The 14,334-nt window shown below is 49.5% G+C and overlaps 3 protein-coding genes across 12 annotated transcripts in view; 2 read left to right on the top strand and 1 right to left on the bottom strand.

Moving 5' to 3' along the window:
- The window catches only part of usp48 (ubiquitin specific peptidase 48), a 12,619-nt gene extending 9,049 nt beyond the window's left edge, over positions 1–3,570 (top strand). For all 4 annotated transcript variants that reach the window (XM_076140216.1, XM_076140218.1, XM_076140219.1 and 1 more), the window contains 8 exons: positions 187–317; positions 611–717; positions 990–1,097; positions 1,205–1,417; positions 1,691–1,816; positions 2,019–2,067; positions 2,159–2,185; positions 2,856–3,570. In XM_076140216.1, the coding sequence (XP_075996331.1) occupies positions 187–317; positions 611–717; positions 990–1,097; positions 1,205–1,417; positions 1,691–1,816; positions 2,019–2,067; positions 2,159–2,185; positions 2,856–2,878 (784 nt within the window). In that variant the 3' untranslated portion in view covers positions 2,879–3,570. The remainder of the gene's footprint in view (positions 1–186; positions 318–610; positions 718–989; positions 1,098–1,204; positions 1,418–1,690; positions 1,817–2,018; positions 2,068–2,158; positions 2,186–2,855) is intronic.
- Positions 3,571–4,247: 677 nt separating this feature from the next.
- zbtb40 (zinc finger and BTB domain containing 40) lies at positions 4,248–9,859 on the top strand. The gene is made up of 12 exons (XM_076140232.1): positions 4,248–4,401; positions 5,246–5,396; positions 5,587–6,041; positions 6,136–6,491; positions 6,611–6,800; positions 6,893–7,249; positions 7,326–7,532; positions 7,659–7,823; positions 7,963–8,177; positions 8,274–8,430; positions 8,540–8,772; positions 8,904–9,859. Exons 2-12 carry the CDS (start codon positions 5,248–5,250, stop codon positions 9,111–9,113), a joined length of 2,694 nt encoding a protein of 897 aa, XP_075996347.1. The 5' UTR covers positions 4,248–4,401; positions 5,246–5,247; the 3' UTR covers positions 9,114–9,859.
- Positions 9,860–10,151: 292 nt separating this feature from the next.
- Positions 10,152–13,984, bottom strand: cyb561d1 (cytochrome b561 family, member D1). Of its 7 annotated transcripts, none has more exons than XR_012960788.1 (5): positions 13,862–13,984; positions 13,002–13,223; positions 12,382–12,419; positions 11,475–12,065; positions 10,152–11,402 (listed from the first exon to the last, which is right to left on the bottom strand). XR_012960788.1 is itself a non-coding variant. In XM_076140225.1 (4 exons), exons 1-4 carry the CDS (start codon positions 13,884–13,886, stop codon positions 11,550–11,552), a joined length of 801 nt encoding a protein of 266 aa, XP_075996340.1. In that variant the 5' UTR covers positions 13,887–13,984; the 3' UTR covers positions 10,152–11,549. The 7 variants fall into 7 exon arrangements, 5 of the variants coding, with proteins under 5 accessions (XP_075996340.1, XP_075996344.1, XP_075996341.1 ...); XR_012960787.1 differs by having other exon boundaries at positions 11,448–12,065; XM_076140225.1 differs by having other exon boundaries at positions 10,152–12,065.
- Between the last annotated feature and the right edge of the window lie 350 nt (positions 13,985–14,334).

Here is a 14,334-nt window from a genome sequence, read left to right on the forward strand (position 1 = left end):
ATCCGGTGCTCATTTGTGTGATCCAACATTGGAGACTGAGCAGCCATCGTCTCATTTTGAGACGATGTGGCGTTTAGCAGCATGTGTGGTTTTCACGGGACAGTCCCAGCATTTAGTTTCCTACCTGATCGCTTCTTTACCAACATCACTGATGAACACGTGGCCCGGGCCCTTTGTCCTGCACAGTATAGCTCTGCTCTGGCCCAGTGAGTGGGAGGTGATCAGCAGGCTCTTCATGGTCGACCAGCCCATCTCCATCCACTGCTCCCAACAGGCCACGCCCCCTGAGCAGGCCCCTCAGTACACCACGCAGCCTGGTGAGTGAGGAATCTGGGGTCTCACTTTCTGTCTTCAGAGGGAAATGTTGTACTTTTTGCTCTACTGCTGTAATCTGACGGCTTTAGTTACTATAGTTACTACTTCCTTAGAGATTTTTATACAGTTAAAAATCTTGCAAAATGTTTCTAAACTCTCATTTTGCCTTTAGCAGCAGTTTGTCCTGTGTTGTGACTTGAATAGAGGCTTCTAGTTCTTTCTGTCGTAGCTTAAAGGTAAATTGTCTTTGGGTGACGACTCATTTAGGTTTGTGTGTGTGTGTGTTTGTGTTGAGACTTGTGTTGGGAGTGCAGAGAGGGCTTCATCTTCCAGCAGCAGAGGGACCTCAGAGAGTACACACAGGCCACCGTCTACATCCGCAAGGTCATCGAGGACAAGAGGGTACGACGCTTTATTTGGTCTCGCTTCCTCTTCTATGTAACCATGGCAACCAGCAGGTTTCCTTAGAAAACACAAACTGACACTCAAATATGCAAACACTGGTGCTTCTAATGTTTAGGTATAACATATATGTATAATAGTGAGGTCATCAAAGTAACAATAACAGTGATGTCATACTTATACGTTACTAAATCCAAACCTTTATCTTTTAGTTCAAGGTTTCCATTGTGATGAATTTGTGTAACTTGGTTTTCACGTTGCGTCCTGAGCAGATGATGAAGGAAGCAGCGCCTGAGCTGAACGCTAGCAGCTCTGAGGCAGAGGAGGAGAGGGAAGAACATCCTAAGGTGGATGGAGAGAAAGACCCAGACTTCAGTCAGGTGAGTTCATCAGAGCAGCAGGAGGACCTGGACCTGGACCTGGACCTGGTGTTATCAAAGTGCTCTTCTCTGAAGTGCTAAACATCACATGTCTTTCTCTCCTCCAGTCAGCAGATGGCGCTAAGCGGCTGAAGTTGAGTGACGGTAGCGGGCCGGCCTCAGCAGCAGCGGCAGCGTCGGTGGCGTCTACAGCTTCTCTTCCTGTGAGCAGTGTTTCCAAACTGGGCAGCATCAGAAGGAGCACCAGACACAGGAAGCTGAGAGGAGAGAAAGCACTCATCGTCTCAGCCAATCAGACGCTGAAGGAGCTGAAGATACAGGTGAGACCAGGACGTCAGGACGAGGAGTGTGTGTGACACAATCACACACACACTCACAGGCTCTGTGCATGAAGAGGAAGCACTGAGTTTGAGCTCAGAAAGGAAGAAAGAAACACACAGAGCGTGAAAGTTCTCCTGAATCGTGCAAAGCTTTGTAAACACGTTTGAGTCTGACGTGGAGACAAAGAAATTGATTGTATCTCTACTCCCAAAGTGCTTCAGTGAGGGTTTGAACTGAGCTGATGCTAACAGCTGGTGTCTGTCTGTGTGCAGATCATGCACGCCTTCTCCGTGGCTCCATTTGACCAGAACCTCTCCATAGACGGGAAGAGTCTGACCGACGACTCGGCCACGCTGGGCAGCCTGGGCATCATCCCAGAGAGCATCATCTGCCTCAAGGTACACCACCTCTGACCTCACTCCACTCACTCAGTCACAGGGCAGGTGTTCTGCTGCCAACAGGAAGTGGTCTGAGCGCGTGTGTCACATCGCCCCCTGGTGGATTAGTTTTTTCCTCCACAGGTTTAGTCAGTTTGCTCATTATGGAAGCTTGTGCTGCTTTCTTTGCTCCAGACGTCTCATCTGTTTGTTCTCCATGCAGGCTGATGAACCTATAGCAGATTATGCAGCCATGGATGATGCTTATCAGGGTCAGTGATGTAATCACCAACACCGTGTAAACATATCGTCTTTCATTTATTCAAAGGTTGTGTTGTACTGACTCATGTGTTTCTCCCTCAGTGAGGATGCCTGAAGAGGGATTTAAAGGTGAGTGAGTCTTCCTGTGATGTTTGTGGATGTGTCAGAATGATGGAATGAATGAGATCATGTACATCTCTTTCTCTGGACACTCATAGTCATAATACAACTTGGACGTTACAAAGAAGTTCCATTTAACATCATTTATTGTTTTGAAGCATTTCATCTTCTGGATTTGAATCTGTTGGCAGTAAATACAGACTGGTTGACCTTGGAAAACCTCCTCATAGTAACTTGAATGATCTCTCTCTATTAGTTTAAGGGACTTTAATGTAAATCAATAATCAATATAGTGTGATCAGTTCTGGATGAAGATCCATTCAGACTGTTTGTCCTTCACTGACTCAGCTCCAGGTCAGCTGGATGATGCTGCTAGCTGCATGTTTGTAGCCCTGCTCGTCACTCACCAGGTGCTGAGTGGTTTGGCTTGAAGGCTGCTGTACTGTTCTTAGTCTCTGCTACCATCTGTGGTGTTAACACAGGACCAGCAGTCTAAATGGTTGTCTAGGGACTAAAAACAATGTTATAAGATGAAATAACTTTTAAAACTGTGATCAGCGTCCTTCTCCAAATCGACTATGATGTTGATGATGCACACAAAGGCAAACACAAAACGTTCTTATAAAGCAGACAGGTGTCCACTTCACTTTAGATCTCCTCTGGTTGTGTTTGTCTGCAGGCACTGGACTTCTCGGCCACTGAAGAACAATCTGCTTCAGCCGTCATTTAAATCGGATGGGTCATCCAAGGAAATCACAAAGCTTGAATTTGTCAAGTGTCTATAGATAAATAATAAGTGCTTTAAATTGTTTATGTTTTTTAAGTTTTGGGTAGGCTTCCTTTAATAAAACTGTGACCATAATGCAATCCCTCTGTTGTTTCTGTACATGGAGTAAACGATTAGCTGGCCTTTGATATTTAAAGATCCAGGTGATTCTGAAGGACTTTGTGGTACAGTAGAGCTTCTGTGGCCCAGTAGAGAGGCTGGAGGAAGCTGAGTGATCTGTTGTAGTCTGACACTTAGCCTCGCTTTGTTTTAGATATTTTTTTTTAATTAAAAGAATAGAAAAATGAAATGACGATTTTTCTGTTTGACTTATGTCCCACACAGTGGAAGCTTGTTGTGTCGCTGCAGATTAATACAGGCCGGTCACCATGAATGCACCAGTAACTGTTCATCATAACACATATAACGTCTAAATGTTACATTTATTACCTCTACAGCAGATCTATACACATATACTCCATGTGGCGTTCAGACATACACACTGTATTCACAGTACAGAGGCTGATTGCTGCAGGTCAAAGCGCGTGAGAGGCAGAATGAAAGCAGACGTTTATTCTGTTCTTTTCACTGTTATTTCTTATAAACAATAAAGATATTTTCAAATTGCTGCGTCCTTTTTCAATACCATATAATATTAATAATTATGGTGAATAATATTTGTGGTACAGTCTTCATTATATTTCAATTCCATTTAACGCAACTAAAATTTTCAGTCCTGTGAAGCTGTACAGGGGTTGATTGGTAAGTTGTGAGCCTAACTTATACAAGGTGAGCAAGTGTGAACACTTGAATGAACTGTTATAATTCATCAGTACACAATAACTGGCGTATTGCACAACATAAAAATAAGCATTTCTGGACAACGTGACATCATGACTGTATATACCGTAAATTAAATATATATTATTTACATAGATTAGCAGTAACAAAAAAACAGTTCCAAAGGCTAATATAAATGGTATCGTGACATAACGTTATTTCCTGAGCTGTTGCCTTTTTCTTATATTTAGTTCTGCGTTGAGACATTGTGTGCGCAAAAAGTTCATTTATAAAGAAAGTCACCTTTGGTCATAAATTTACATGGTGTAGCATTTACTTCCGTAGCATGATGGCTAATCAACACTGATTGGCCAGAGTGTTACTCGGGACGTGCTGACGTCACTCTCTGTCCGGAGTGAATAAAGGTGTATATTTTAACGTTAACCGTCCTAACGGGAGTGTGTCGGTGTGTGTGTCCGCCCCGGACTGAACCGGAGAGTAACGGAGCCGCTCGGCAGGTAAACACGTCGGAGTTCAGCCGTCTGTGCCTCGCGCTCCGTCTTCACGCCGCCTCAGCGCCACCGACGCCATTTTCAAACGGGCCGAGCTTTATTGCGCGGAGCGGAGCTGTTCAGCGGCGGAGTTTAAATAAAGACACGGAGCGTTTGAATCATCGCAGGTAAACACAGCATGGCTGCGAGTGGAGCCGCCGATACGTCTCCGGGTTTAGTCCCGCTGTAGCGCGTGTGGAGCCCGCAGGAGCTTCACTCAGAGCACGTTAGGCAGGTTTTACTCTCAATTAGCTCCCGCGGCTAAAGCTAATGCCGAGCAGCCTTAACTCACCTTAGCTTTAGCTACACATTCAGCTAAAGCCCAGAGAAACATGGAGGACAGCCGGGACTAATCAGCAAACAGCGGGTTAAAGCTCCTTAGTTCCGTCGTTCCTCGTCCGATAAACGAGACTGAGATTTAATCAAACTTAAGTTCCTACCGTGCCTTATTTCATGGAAGACATTAGCCTGAGTTAGCTACACTTCTGACATAGAATAGACCGAAACCCCACAAGGTCGCTGTGAGACGTGAATGTGGTCATACACCGTAAACCTCACACAAGACACCTCACTGTTAAAGTCCAGCACAAACAAGTGTTATAGTTTATAGACCTTCTTCTTCCATGAGGCTGTAGAGAAACAACATGCAGCAGTAGATGTCCCATCATTCACCACCTAATGTGGATCAACAATAACCATACAGCTTTGAACTCTACTCATAATTAACAAGCTCTGTTTTGTGTTTTAGAATGAGAAGTGAGTGAGAGTACAGCTCAGTGTGTGTGTGTCTGTGTGAGAGAGACAGAGAGAGTGTGTGAGGGAGAGAGCCAGGTTCCTCTGGGCCCTGACAGGTGGAGGAGCTTTACTACTTCAGTTAGCGACATGAACATGACCTTTGTATCTGGACTCAACATTCCTTCCACACATTTAAGATGGTGGAGTGTAACATGTGTCTTTGTCTTCCCTGTGCAGTCATGGAGCTGCCAAACTACAGCAAGCAGCTGATGCAGCAGCTCTGGACCCTGAGGAACGAGGGACAGTTTTGCGACTGCACCATCCAGGTGGGAGACAGCCGCCACCGCGCACACAAGCTGGTGCTGGCTGCCTCCAGCATGCTGTTCAGGTAAAGTGGACCTGAGAGTCATGTTCATGGGCTCATTTACACTTAAACAACATATAATATATATATGTTTATGCATGTGACTACGAAAAGTAGAGAAGAAGAAGATACAAACACAACATAAAATACAATCAATCCAGTTGTCAGGTAGTTCGTGTATAAACAGAGCTGACCTGCTGCCCGTCTCCGTCAGGTCTCTGCTGGACACGTCTGACACCATCTCTATTGACACGTCGCTGGTGTCCTCGCAGGAGTTCAGCTCCCTGCTGGACATGGTCTACACGGGGAAGCTGCCTCTGGGCAAACACAACGTCAGCCGCATCATCGTGGCCGCAGACAGCCTGCAGATGTTCGACGTGGCCGTCAGCTTCAAAAACGTCCTCAGCAACATCGTGAGCCAGCCGGCTGCAGTTCCATCCACGCAGACCCACAACCAGTCCCAGACTCAAACCCAGGACCAGACTGAACCCTTGACCCAGTGCCAGAACCAGAACCTGGACAGCCATGCCCAGAATGAGCCGGCTTCACCTGAGAGGGAGGCTGGGACTCCAGTAAAGGATGCTGTGAAGTCTGAGGAAGAGTGTCCCAGTGGCAGAGCAGATGCAGAGGGACAGGCGTGTAAAAGAGCTCGTCTGTCTGAGCCCTCAGGTCTGTTGCTCACCACGCCTACTTCCTGTTTACATCCAGGTTTGATCCTGTATGGAGGCCTCAGTCGTCTTCATGTTTGTGTTCATGTTTCCAGGCCCTGAAGAAGCCAAAGCCCTGGAGAGCCACGCATCAGGACAGGAGGCCACGCCCATAGAGCAGCCGGATGGAGCCACGCCCACAGAGCAGCCTGGTGGAGCCACGCCCACAGAGCAGCCTGATGGAGCCACGCCCACAGAGCAGCCGAGTGGAGCCACGCCCACAGAGCAGCCTGGTGGAGCCACGCCCACAGAGCAGCCTGGTGGAGCCACGCCCACAGAGCAGCTTGATGGAGGCACGCCAGCCTTTCTGGAGCGTCTCTCTGAGCTGAAGGAGCTTCTGAGCAGTGTGTCGTCTGTCCTTGAGCTGCTGAGCCAGGCAGCAGACAGCAGCACCACAGAAGAAGAGAGACAGGTAAGGGACACCACCTGTCCTCCCTCACACTCCACCAGCTGACCACAGCAAAATATCTACTAACTATTGTGTAAGTAGTTGCGTCTGTAACGTTGCTATGGTTTCATGTGGGGGGTCAGGTGGTCCGTCAGTGCTGCGAGGACGAAGACGTGAGCTCAGCGTTGGTGAAGCTGCTGAGCCGAGTCCAGAGAGGCGAGCTGAGCCAGGTGGCCTTCCTCCACCTGCTCCGCACCGCCCAGCAGAAGGATCCCTCCTCCTTCTCCAAGCCTCTGATGGACCTGCTGGACCAGCTGGAGACGCTCACTCAGGTGTGTGTGTGTGTGTGTGTGTGTGTGTGTGTGTGTGTGTGTGTGTGTGTGTGTGTGTGTGTGTGTGTGTGTGTGTGTGTGGACTCTTCCTTTAACCTCTGAGATCTTTCACAGCTGACCTCCAGCAGCAGAACAGTGCTGAAGAAGAGGAGGAGGAAGCAGGAGAGGAAGAAAACAGTCACGTGGAGACGGAGGAGAGTGAGGAAGATGAAGCCTCCTCTCTGCTCTTCTCCTGCCGCTGGTGTAAAAAGGGTTTCCGCTACAAGTGTCGCATGACGGCCCACATCAAACGCTGCCCCAAGGCCAAGCAGCAGTGTCCCCTGTGTCCCAAGAAGCTGGGGAGCCTGCGGGCGCTGCAGCGCCACCAAGCTGCAGCTCACCCTGCAGGCGTACGAGCAAAGAAGAAGGTGACCTGTGACCTCTGTGGACGAACCTTCGCCCACTCCTCAGGTGAGACTCAGCCGGTCCGGCCCCCGGCTGCTGGAGGTGAGAGGTCGTGTTCTCACGTGGCTGTGTTGTGTTGCAGGTATGATCTATCACAAACGCACCGAGCACTTTGAAGAGAAACCCTTTGCGTGTGAAGAATGTGGCGTAAAGTTCGGCGCAAACTCGTCGCTTAAGAACCACATGAGGCGTCACACCGGAGAGAAACCGTACCACTGCAAACACTGTGACATGAGCTTCAGTGTGGCTGCTGCTCTGGCCTACCACACCAAGAAGAAACACTCAGAGGGTAAACGTCTGTGGAGGTCACTTCTCCTCCTACTCCTCCTCTTCCTCCTCCTCCTCCTCCTCTTCCTCAGCTCTTGGCTCATTGGCATAAGTTGTCTTCAGCTGAGTGTTTTCCTCTGTTTTCCAGGGAAGATGTACAAGTGTCAGTACTGTGAGGCTCTGTTCGCTCAGTCCATCGAGCTGACGCGTCACGTGAGGACGCACACCGGCGACCGCCCGTATGTGTGTCGGGAATGTGGGAAAGGCTACAGCCAGGCCAGCGGGCTGACCATCCACCTGCAGACCTTCCACAGTGAGAGAGACACACACACACACACACACACAGTCAGAAGATCATGTAGACTCGTGTAAGGAGAGCAGACCGTGACCTTCTGACCCCTCTGACCCTGTGAGATGCTGCTGTAGCTCTGATGATGTCATCTCCTCCCCAGACCTATCAGAGCCTCATGACTGTCAGAAGTGCTGCCTGAGCTTCCCCTCGCTGGAGGAGCATCGCAAACACATCCAGGAGTTTCACCCTAAGGAGTTCCACAACTGTCCCACCTGCCTCAAAGTGTTCACCAGCGCCGCCCTGCTGGACAAACACAAGAGCACACACACCGGCATCAAACCCTTCGTGTGTGACCTCTGCAACAAGTCCTACCAGGTAGAGACGCAGGTCACTGTGACGTCCTGACCCCAGGTGTTGTTGTGTGTGTGTGTGTGTGAGTGAGACGTCCTCTGTCTGTCTCTTTGTCCACAGCAACTCTCGGGTCTGTGGTACCACAACAGAACCACGCACGCCGACGTGTTCGCCAGCCACACACGCCAGCTCAAGACTCTGGTCCAGTGTGACGTCTGCTTCAAGTTCTTCCCCAGTGCCAGCAGCCTGAGCAAACACCAGGCAGCAGAGCACCAAGGTCAGAGGTCAAAGTGATGACATAGGAGCGTTAAGGGTCCATCCAGTCTTTACACTGCAGAACAGCTGAGTCTATTTGCGTAACGGCAGCGTTCTTCATCTCTTTGCAGGCTCGGCGGCCGGTACGACGAGTTGCTCTGTCTGTCAGGCGGCGTTTGGCGGGGAGGAGGAGCTTCAGGAGCACATCAGCAGCCAGCACCAGAGCGCCCAGAGCGCTCCGCCGTTCGGCTGCCCCCTCTGCTCCCTGATCTGCTCCTCCCACTTAGAGCTGCAGGAACATCTGCTGTCCTACCACATGGAGGGGGAAGTGAGGGAGCAGGACGAGGCGTGCGGCTCTCAGACCGTAAGGCCACTATGACATCACATCCTGTGCCTCAGAGGCTTTAAAGGCCGCTCACAGTCAAAGGTTTGCCCACCAGGGGGCAGAAGGGCTCCGGTTTCAGCTGTTTAGTTTCCCTTTGTCTGTCCAATCAGGTGATCCTGACAGAGCCGGCAGGCAGCAGGGAGGCGGAGCCTGTCCCCACAGAGGACCAATCGCAGCTGTCCGTGCCCCAGCAGGTGTTTGTGGCCATCGGAGGAGTGAAGGAGGGAGGAGCGGAGGTGGTGGAGGTGTCGGTGGACGACCTGCTGAACGGCTCCGTCACCTTCATCTGTGAGGAGAAACCGTCTGAGCCTGACTCTTAGCTGTGACCTTTGAACTCTGCACCCCGGGAAGGTTGTTGATGAACACGACACACACACACACAGGCAGAATCATCACAAGCAAAGGACTGTGGACGTTAAGAGGAAGTTCCGTTGGGAATTGTGGTTATTTTCAGTTAATAATCAGCAGGTTGATTGATTGGTTGATCTGTTTTCCACACACGCAGAAGTCGCTTCCTGCTGCAGGAATTAAAGGAGGTCGACTGTGACCATGGAAACAATGAGGAGAGGAGAAACTAAACAAGAACAAATGAACCAAAAATCACATCATGAATTCAAATCAAACCAAAGAAACCAATATTATTTTATAAATAACAGAATAAATAAATCAGAGTATTTAAATCTGTTAGCAGACGTCCTGATGAATGGAAGAGAAGAGAAGAGGAACGATGATGTAATATGAGTTACAGGGCCACATCTCATAAAGGCGTGCAGCAGGGGGGCGTGGCCTCTTCAGCCTACACACTCACCACACACACACACCTACAGTCACAGGAAGTCATGTGATTGTTGTAAATGTTCCCTACGCCGCTTTGCTCCAAAGTGCTTCAATCAGCTGATGGCGCTCCAGTAGACACTTTGTGATGAGCATCAGTCAGATGACTTCATGGACCAAACCGCCCCTCAAGCTGCTTCTGCTCCTGTGACTCCATTTCCCACAATGCTTTTCAGCAGCAGCCAACAGTGCTGTGGACTTGTAGCTTTGGATTAAAGGCAAGACAAGTGTGTGACGGTGAGTTTGAGTGGTTTATTTGTGTGTGTGTGTGTGTGTGTGTGTGTGTGTGTGTGTGTGTGTGTGTGTGTGTGTGTGTGTGTGTGTGTGTGTGTGTGTGTGTGTGTGTGTGTGTGTGTGTGTGTGTGTGTGTGTGTGTGTGAGCCTTTTCTCAAACATTTTGATATGAGGACTTTATTCTTGAACTCTTTGTTGTTTACTCTGCAGATTCTGACTTGTAGATCTTTCTAAGTCTTAGTTTTTTAGATCTAAAGGTAATCTGATGAATGAGACAAACACACATCAGACAATAAGGCTCTCATCTCTTTACTGTCCACACAGAATCAATATGACATGAGGGCAAAGAGCTTTAATGAGCTTAAATAAACTGACATCCTGTAATCGGCCCCAACATAAACCTGACGTCATTAAATACATAAACACAAGAACACCACAGATGAATGAATGAATAAATAAAAAGTACAAACACATTCAGTTTAAAGAGCCGGTGAGCGTCTGAGTCATGACAGGAAGTGGCTGCTGAAGCGCTTTCCTCTGTGCGTTGAGTGTGTGTGTGTGGTTTCAGTGGAGACGGGAAGAAACTGATCAACTGAAATCTGCTGAACTCTGGAGTCAAACTGTTGAACTGCAGACATCATGAGACATTCACATGTATGTGATGGACATGTGGACGCCTCTGAGCCGCTGCATCCTGAGTGCAAACGCCATCCTGCCCCGCCTCTCCTCCATCCACCGGCAGGAGGCGCCGGTGCAGCGAGGGCTCCATCGCCATGAGAACCAACGCACATCTACATCAGAGGTACTGTTCTTTCAAATATGCAAAATGTGCAACAAACAAATGTAAACTCAGGCGGTGGATCTGTTTGTTTAATAAGAAAGGAGGTCAAAGTGATGATGTCATATGTCATGTGACCTGCTGAGCCAACTGGTAAGGAGGAAATGAAGCAGCGTGTCATGGCAGCACTTCCTCTCTGCTCCACGGTGAGTCGTTCCCTCCTCACACTGAACCTCCAGACTTTCCCTGGCTGATTAACCCTATGAAGATGTGACCCTGAAAACATTCAAGCTTTAGGGGCTCAGGCTGTGTGAACCCTGGTGTGTGATGTGCAGTTCCTCTAACAGCCACCAGAGGGCGGCTGCAAGAAATGTCCCCCTTGTCCTGGCGTTTGTCCCTGAAGCCCAGTTTAGTTTATAGATCTCAAACCTCAGCGGCGGTCAAGTGTGCTGCACTGACAGACGATGAGCTCATCCACCTAAGCTCCGCCCTCAGAACGTCCCGCAGGCTCCTGCCGTCTGTGGACTTCTTTCCTATGATTGTCGAGTCTGAGCGTCGGCCATTTTACACAGCTCCTGACTTTCAGCTCATTTGTTGACTGAGGTTTTTTGTAAGTCGTTTCATTCTGGAGAGATTTATCCTTCCACCTTAAAATCATGACATTGTGTAAAATTGCTGGAGCCTGGAGAGTTCTGACATGGAGTCTGTGTTCAGACGTATACGATCTACAGCCTACGCTGCTATGAGCACAGAGCGTGTGACTCTCCTCCTCATCCTCCTCGTCCTCCTCATCCTCCTCGTCCTCCACGTCCTCCTCGTCCTCCTCGTCCTCCACGTCCTCCTCGTCCTCCTCGTCCTCCTCGTCCTCCACGTCCTCCTCGTCCTCCTCGTCCTCCACCTCCTCTGGGTCCTAGCTGGTGATCTTCTTGCGAGGCAGATAAGCGTTGGTGACCTGGTTCATCACCACCAGGGCGGGGTAGAGCGGCAGCAGGAGGAAAGCCCACCAGGCCACGCCCTTCACCGTGGCCTGGAACCAATCAGAGAACATGGCCAACACCACGGTGAGCGTGGCCAGCAGGTAGACCAGCAGGCCGCAGGTGGCGTGGTACAGCTTGAGCCTGGGCGGCAGAGACGAGGAGGAGGAAACGGGCAGCAGCTTAGGGAAGATCAGGCACACGCCAAAGGCCGCCTGCAGCGCCGTGACGCACAGCGTGCAGACGCCCAGCATGCTGTGCCAGCTGACCATGTGGGGGCGCTCCGACACGTTCTTACTGGCCACCATGAAGCTGAGCCCCGTGGTCGCGGTCACCAGGACCAGAGCCTGACAGAACCAGTGCAGGCGGACTTTACCTTTACGAGACTTGATGCAGAAGGGCGAGCCCTCAGGGGAGAAGAGGAGGATCCCCTCGGTCATACACAGACAGTACTGCAGAGAGAGGAAGAGCGTCAGGTACACTTAGACTACACTGTCCACTGGGGGCGCTGCAGCACAGAGGACTGATGGGAGTGAGAGGAAGGAGGATACATACTGTCCTAACAAAGACACAGCCCCTCCCTGCTGCCCCCTGCTGGAGGAGCTCTATATAGCCTTTAGCGTTAGCTTCACATGCTCCCCCCTCAACCAGGAGAGTAAAAGTGGTTCCACCTGTTCAGAGCTGGTAACTCTAGATATGACCGCTCCCTGTTTACATCCATTATTCACAGAGGAAAGAAGAGAAGTGTGTGTGTGTGTGTGGACTCACTGCTATAGACATACACATGGGATGCCAGGAGAAGAGACCTGGAAGAGAAGAAGCAGCTGTGAGTCTCAGCTCAGAGCCTCCAGACGTTTCCAGATGGGTAACATGAGCACTGAGGTCTGAACGTCCTGACAGGTGAAGCTTGGCTGCTGTGGTCAGAGTGAAAGTCAACAGTATCAGCTGGTGTCCCTCTGTCAGTCCCTCTGTGCTGCTCTGTCCCTCAGCTGACACCAGATCCCTGCTGATGATCCAGGATCAGACCCCTGCAGGGTTTGGCCTGATCCTGTGTGACACACACAGGTGTGTTGGCCCAAAGCTGTTCACCTACTATGACCTGTGAGCTCAGGTCAGGCTCAGCTGCAGGGAGCTGAGCCTGACCTGAACACTTCACTTGTTTTACTTATAAATGTTATTAAGTTTCTCAAGTGTTCAATCTTCTTCATGCACAGGTGAGAGATGAGAGACGATCAGTGTGTCAACATGTACATGCAAGTTTCACATGCCTACATGTTACAGACAACATGTCTCCCTCTGTCTGTGTGTGTGTGTGTGTGTGTGTGTGTGTGTGTGTGTGTGTGTGTGTGTGTGTGTGTGTGTGTGTGTGTGTGTGTGTAGGTACTCACTGGTCCCGGGTCTGGACAGGACCGAGATGATCAGGGTCAGGCTCAGTCCGGTCATATGAGCCGCGATCACCGCCGCTCTGCGCATCCAGGCGTACAGCCAGTAGTCCCGCATCCCGAGCCCCTCTCCCACCGGGCTGTACTCCACATCCTCCCGCATCCTGCGCTTCACCTGACGGCTCGGCGGCGGAGACACTGAGGGGAAAGCCGGGACCCTGCGGGACTCTGGACCGTCCCACCTTTAGCCAATCAACACAGAAGAAAACCCGGAGTCAGACTGACTTCAAACACACAGCTTCCTGTACAGAGGTTTTCAAAATACACGCCAAGGTCCTCAAGTTCTGTGTTCGTGCTGTTACACTCAGTTTACCCGGAGGAGATACGTCATTACAACATGACGTCAATTATTACAAACAGCGCTTTGGTGATAAACATCAGCTCCTAAAAGAGTGTACATAAAAGGAGACACGTGGATAATGGATACATTTACTCCACTTTTGTATTGAAGGGCAGCCTAACTCGACTCCGCCCGCTTGTCCACGGATTGTTTTATTCAACTTGACGCAGTAAAGCCAGTTCAATTATTTTTGAATCATTTTAAACCCTAACTTACCCAAACAAATTATGTCGACCAAAGTATCAGGAAGCGAAACATTTCTATTCCACTGATTTCAAACTTCGGGGTTGAACCATCCACAAATAAGCTCCTGTTTATTTCTATGTGAAATTCACCTACGAAGTAACATTACGTTATCGTTGTTAAATCAAAGAGTAGTTCGGTCCGCACACTGGTATACATACTGGTCAATGACGTCTTGATAAGAGATTATAAAGCTTTGTGTTTTAGATTCTCACTGTCTCACTTCCTGGTTTGGAGCGCGGCGACATCAAAGAGGTGAAACGCTGTGATAGTTCACTGCTGTTTACTTCCGCCGCCCGCTCCAGTTCGCTCCTTTACCACGAAGTGCAGAGGAATAACGACCAAAACAAAGCAAATACAAATCATTTAGATGAAGCGAGGCGGTGCTCGTACTTATAATCCTCATATTATTAACATATATAGTAGATATAAATGTCTGTATGTGTCGTTCACTTAGTTTTTCAAACTCATGTATCCGGTGTTTGGAGTAATATGACCCGTGATCATTTTCTCTTCTTATCTCCAGATGACCCAGATTAAGGGGACATGACGATGTGGGACTGGATGACGTCATCAGTCAGACGCTCCGGCACATCCTGATCGCAGGAGGAGGAGACGCCATGTTTGAGCTCCAACAGGTCAACTACTCAACAACAACAACACATCCATTTTCTATTTATCACTTAACTATTACAG

The sequence above is a fragment of the Genypterus blacodes genome, unplaced genomic scaffold, assembly GCF_046128005.1.
Source record: "Genypterus blacodes isolate CSIRO-AG114 ecotype Tasmania unplaced genomic scaffold, CSIRO-AGI_Gbla_v1 ptg000529l_1, whole genome shotgun sequence".
NCBI classification, from domain to species: Eukaryota; Metazoa; Chordata; class Actinopteri; order Ophidiiformes; family Ophidiidae; genus Genypterus; species Genypterus blacodes.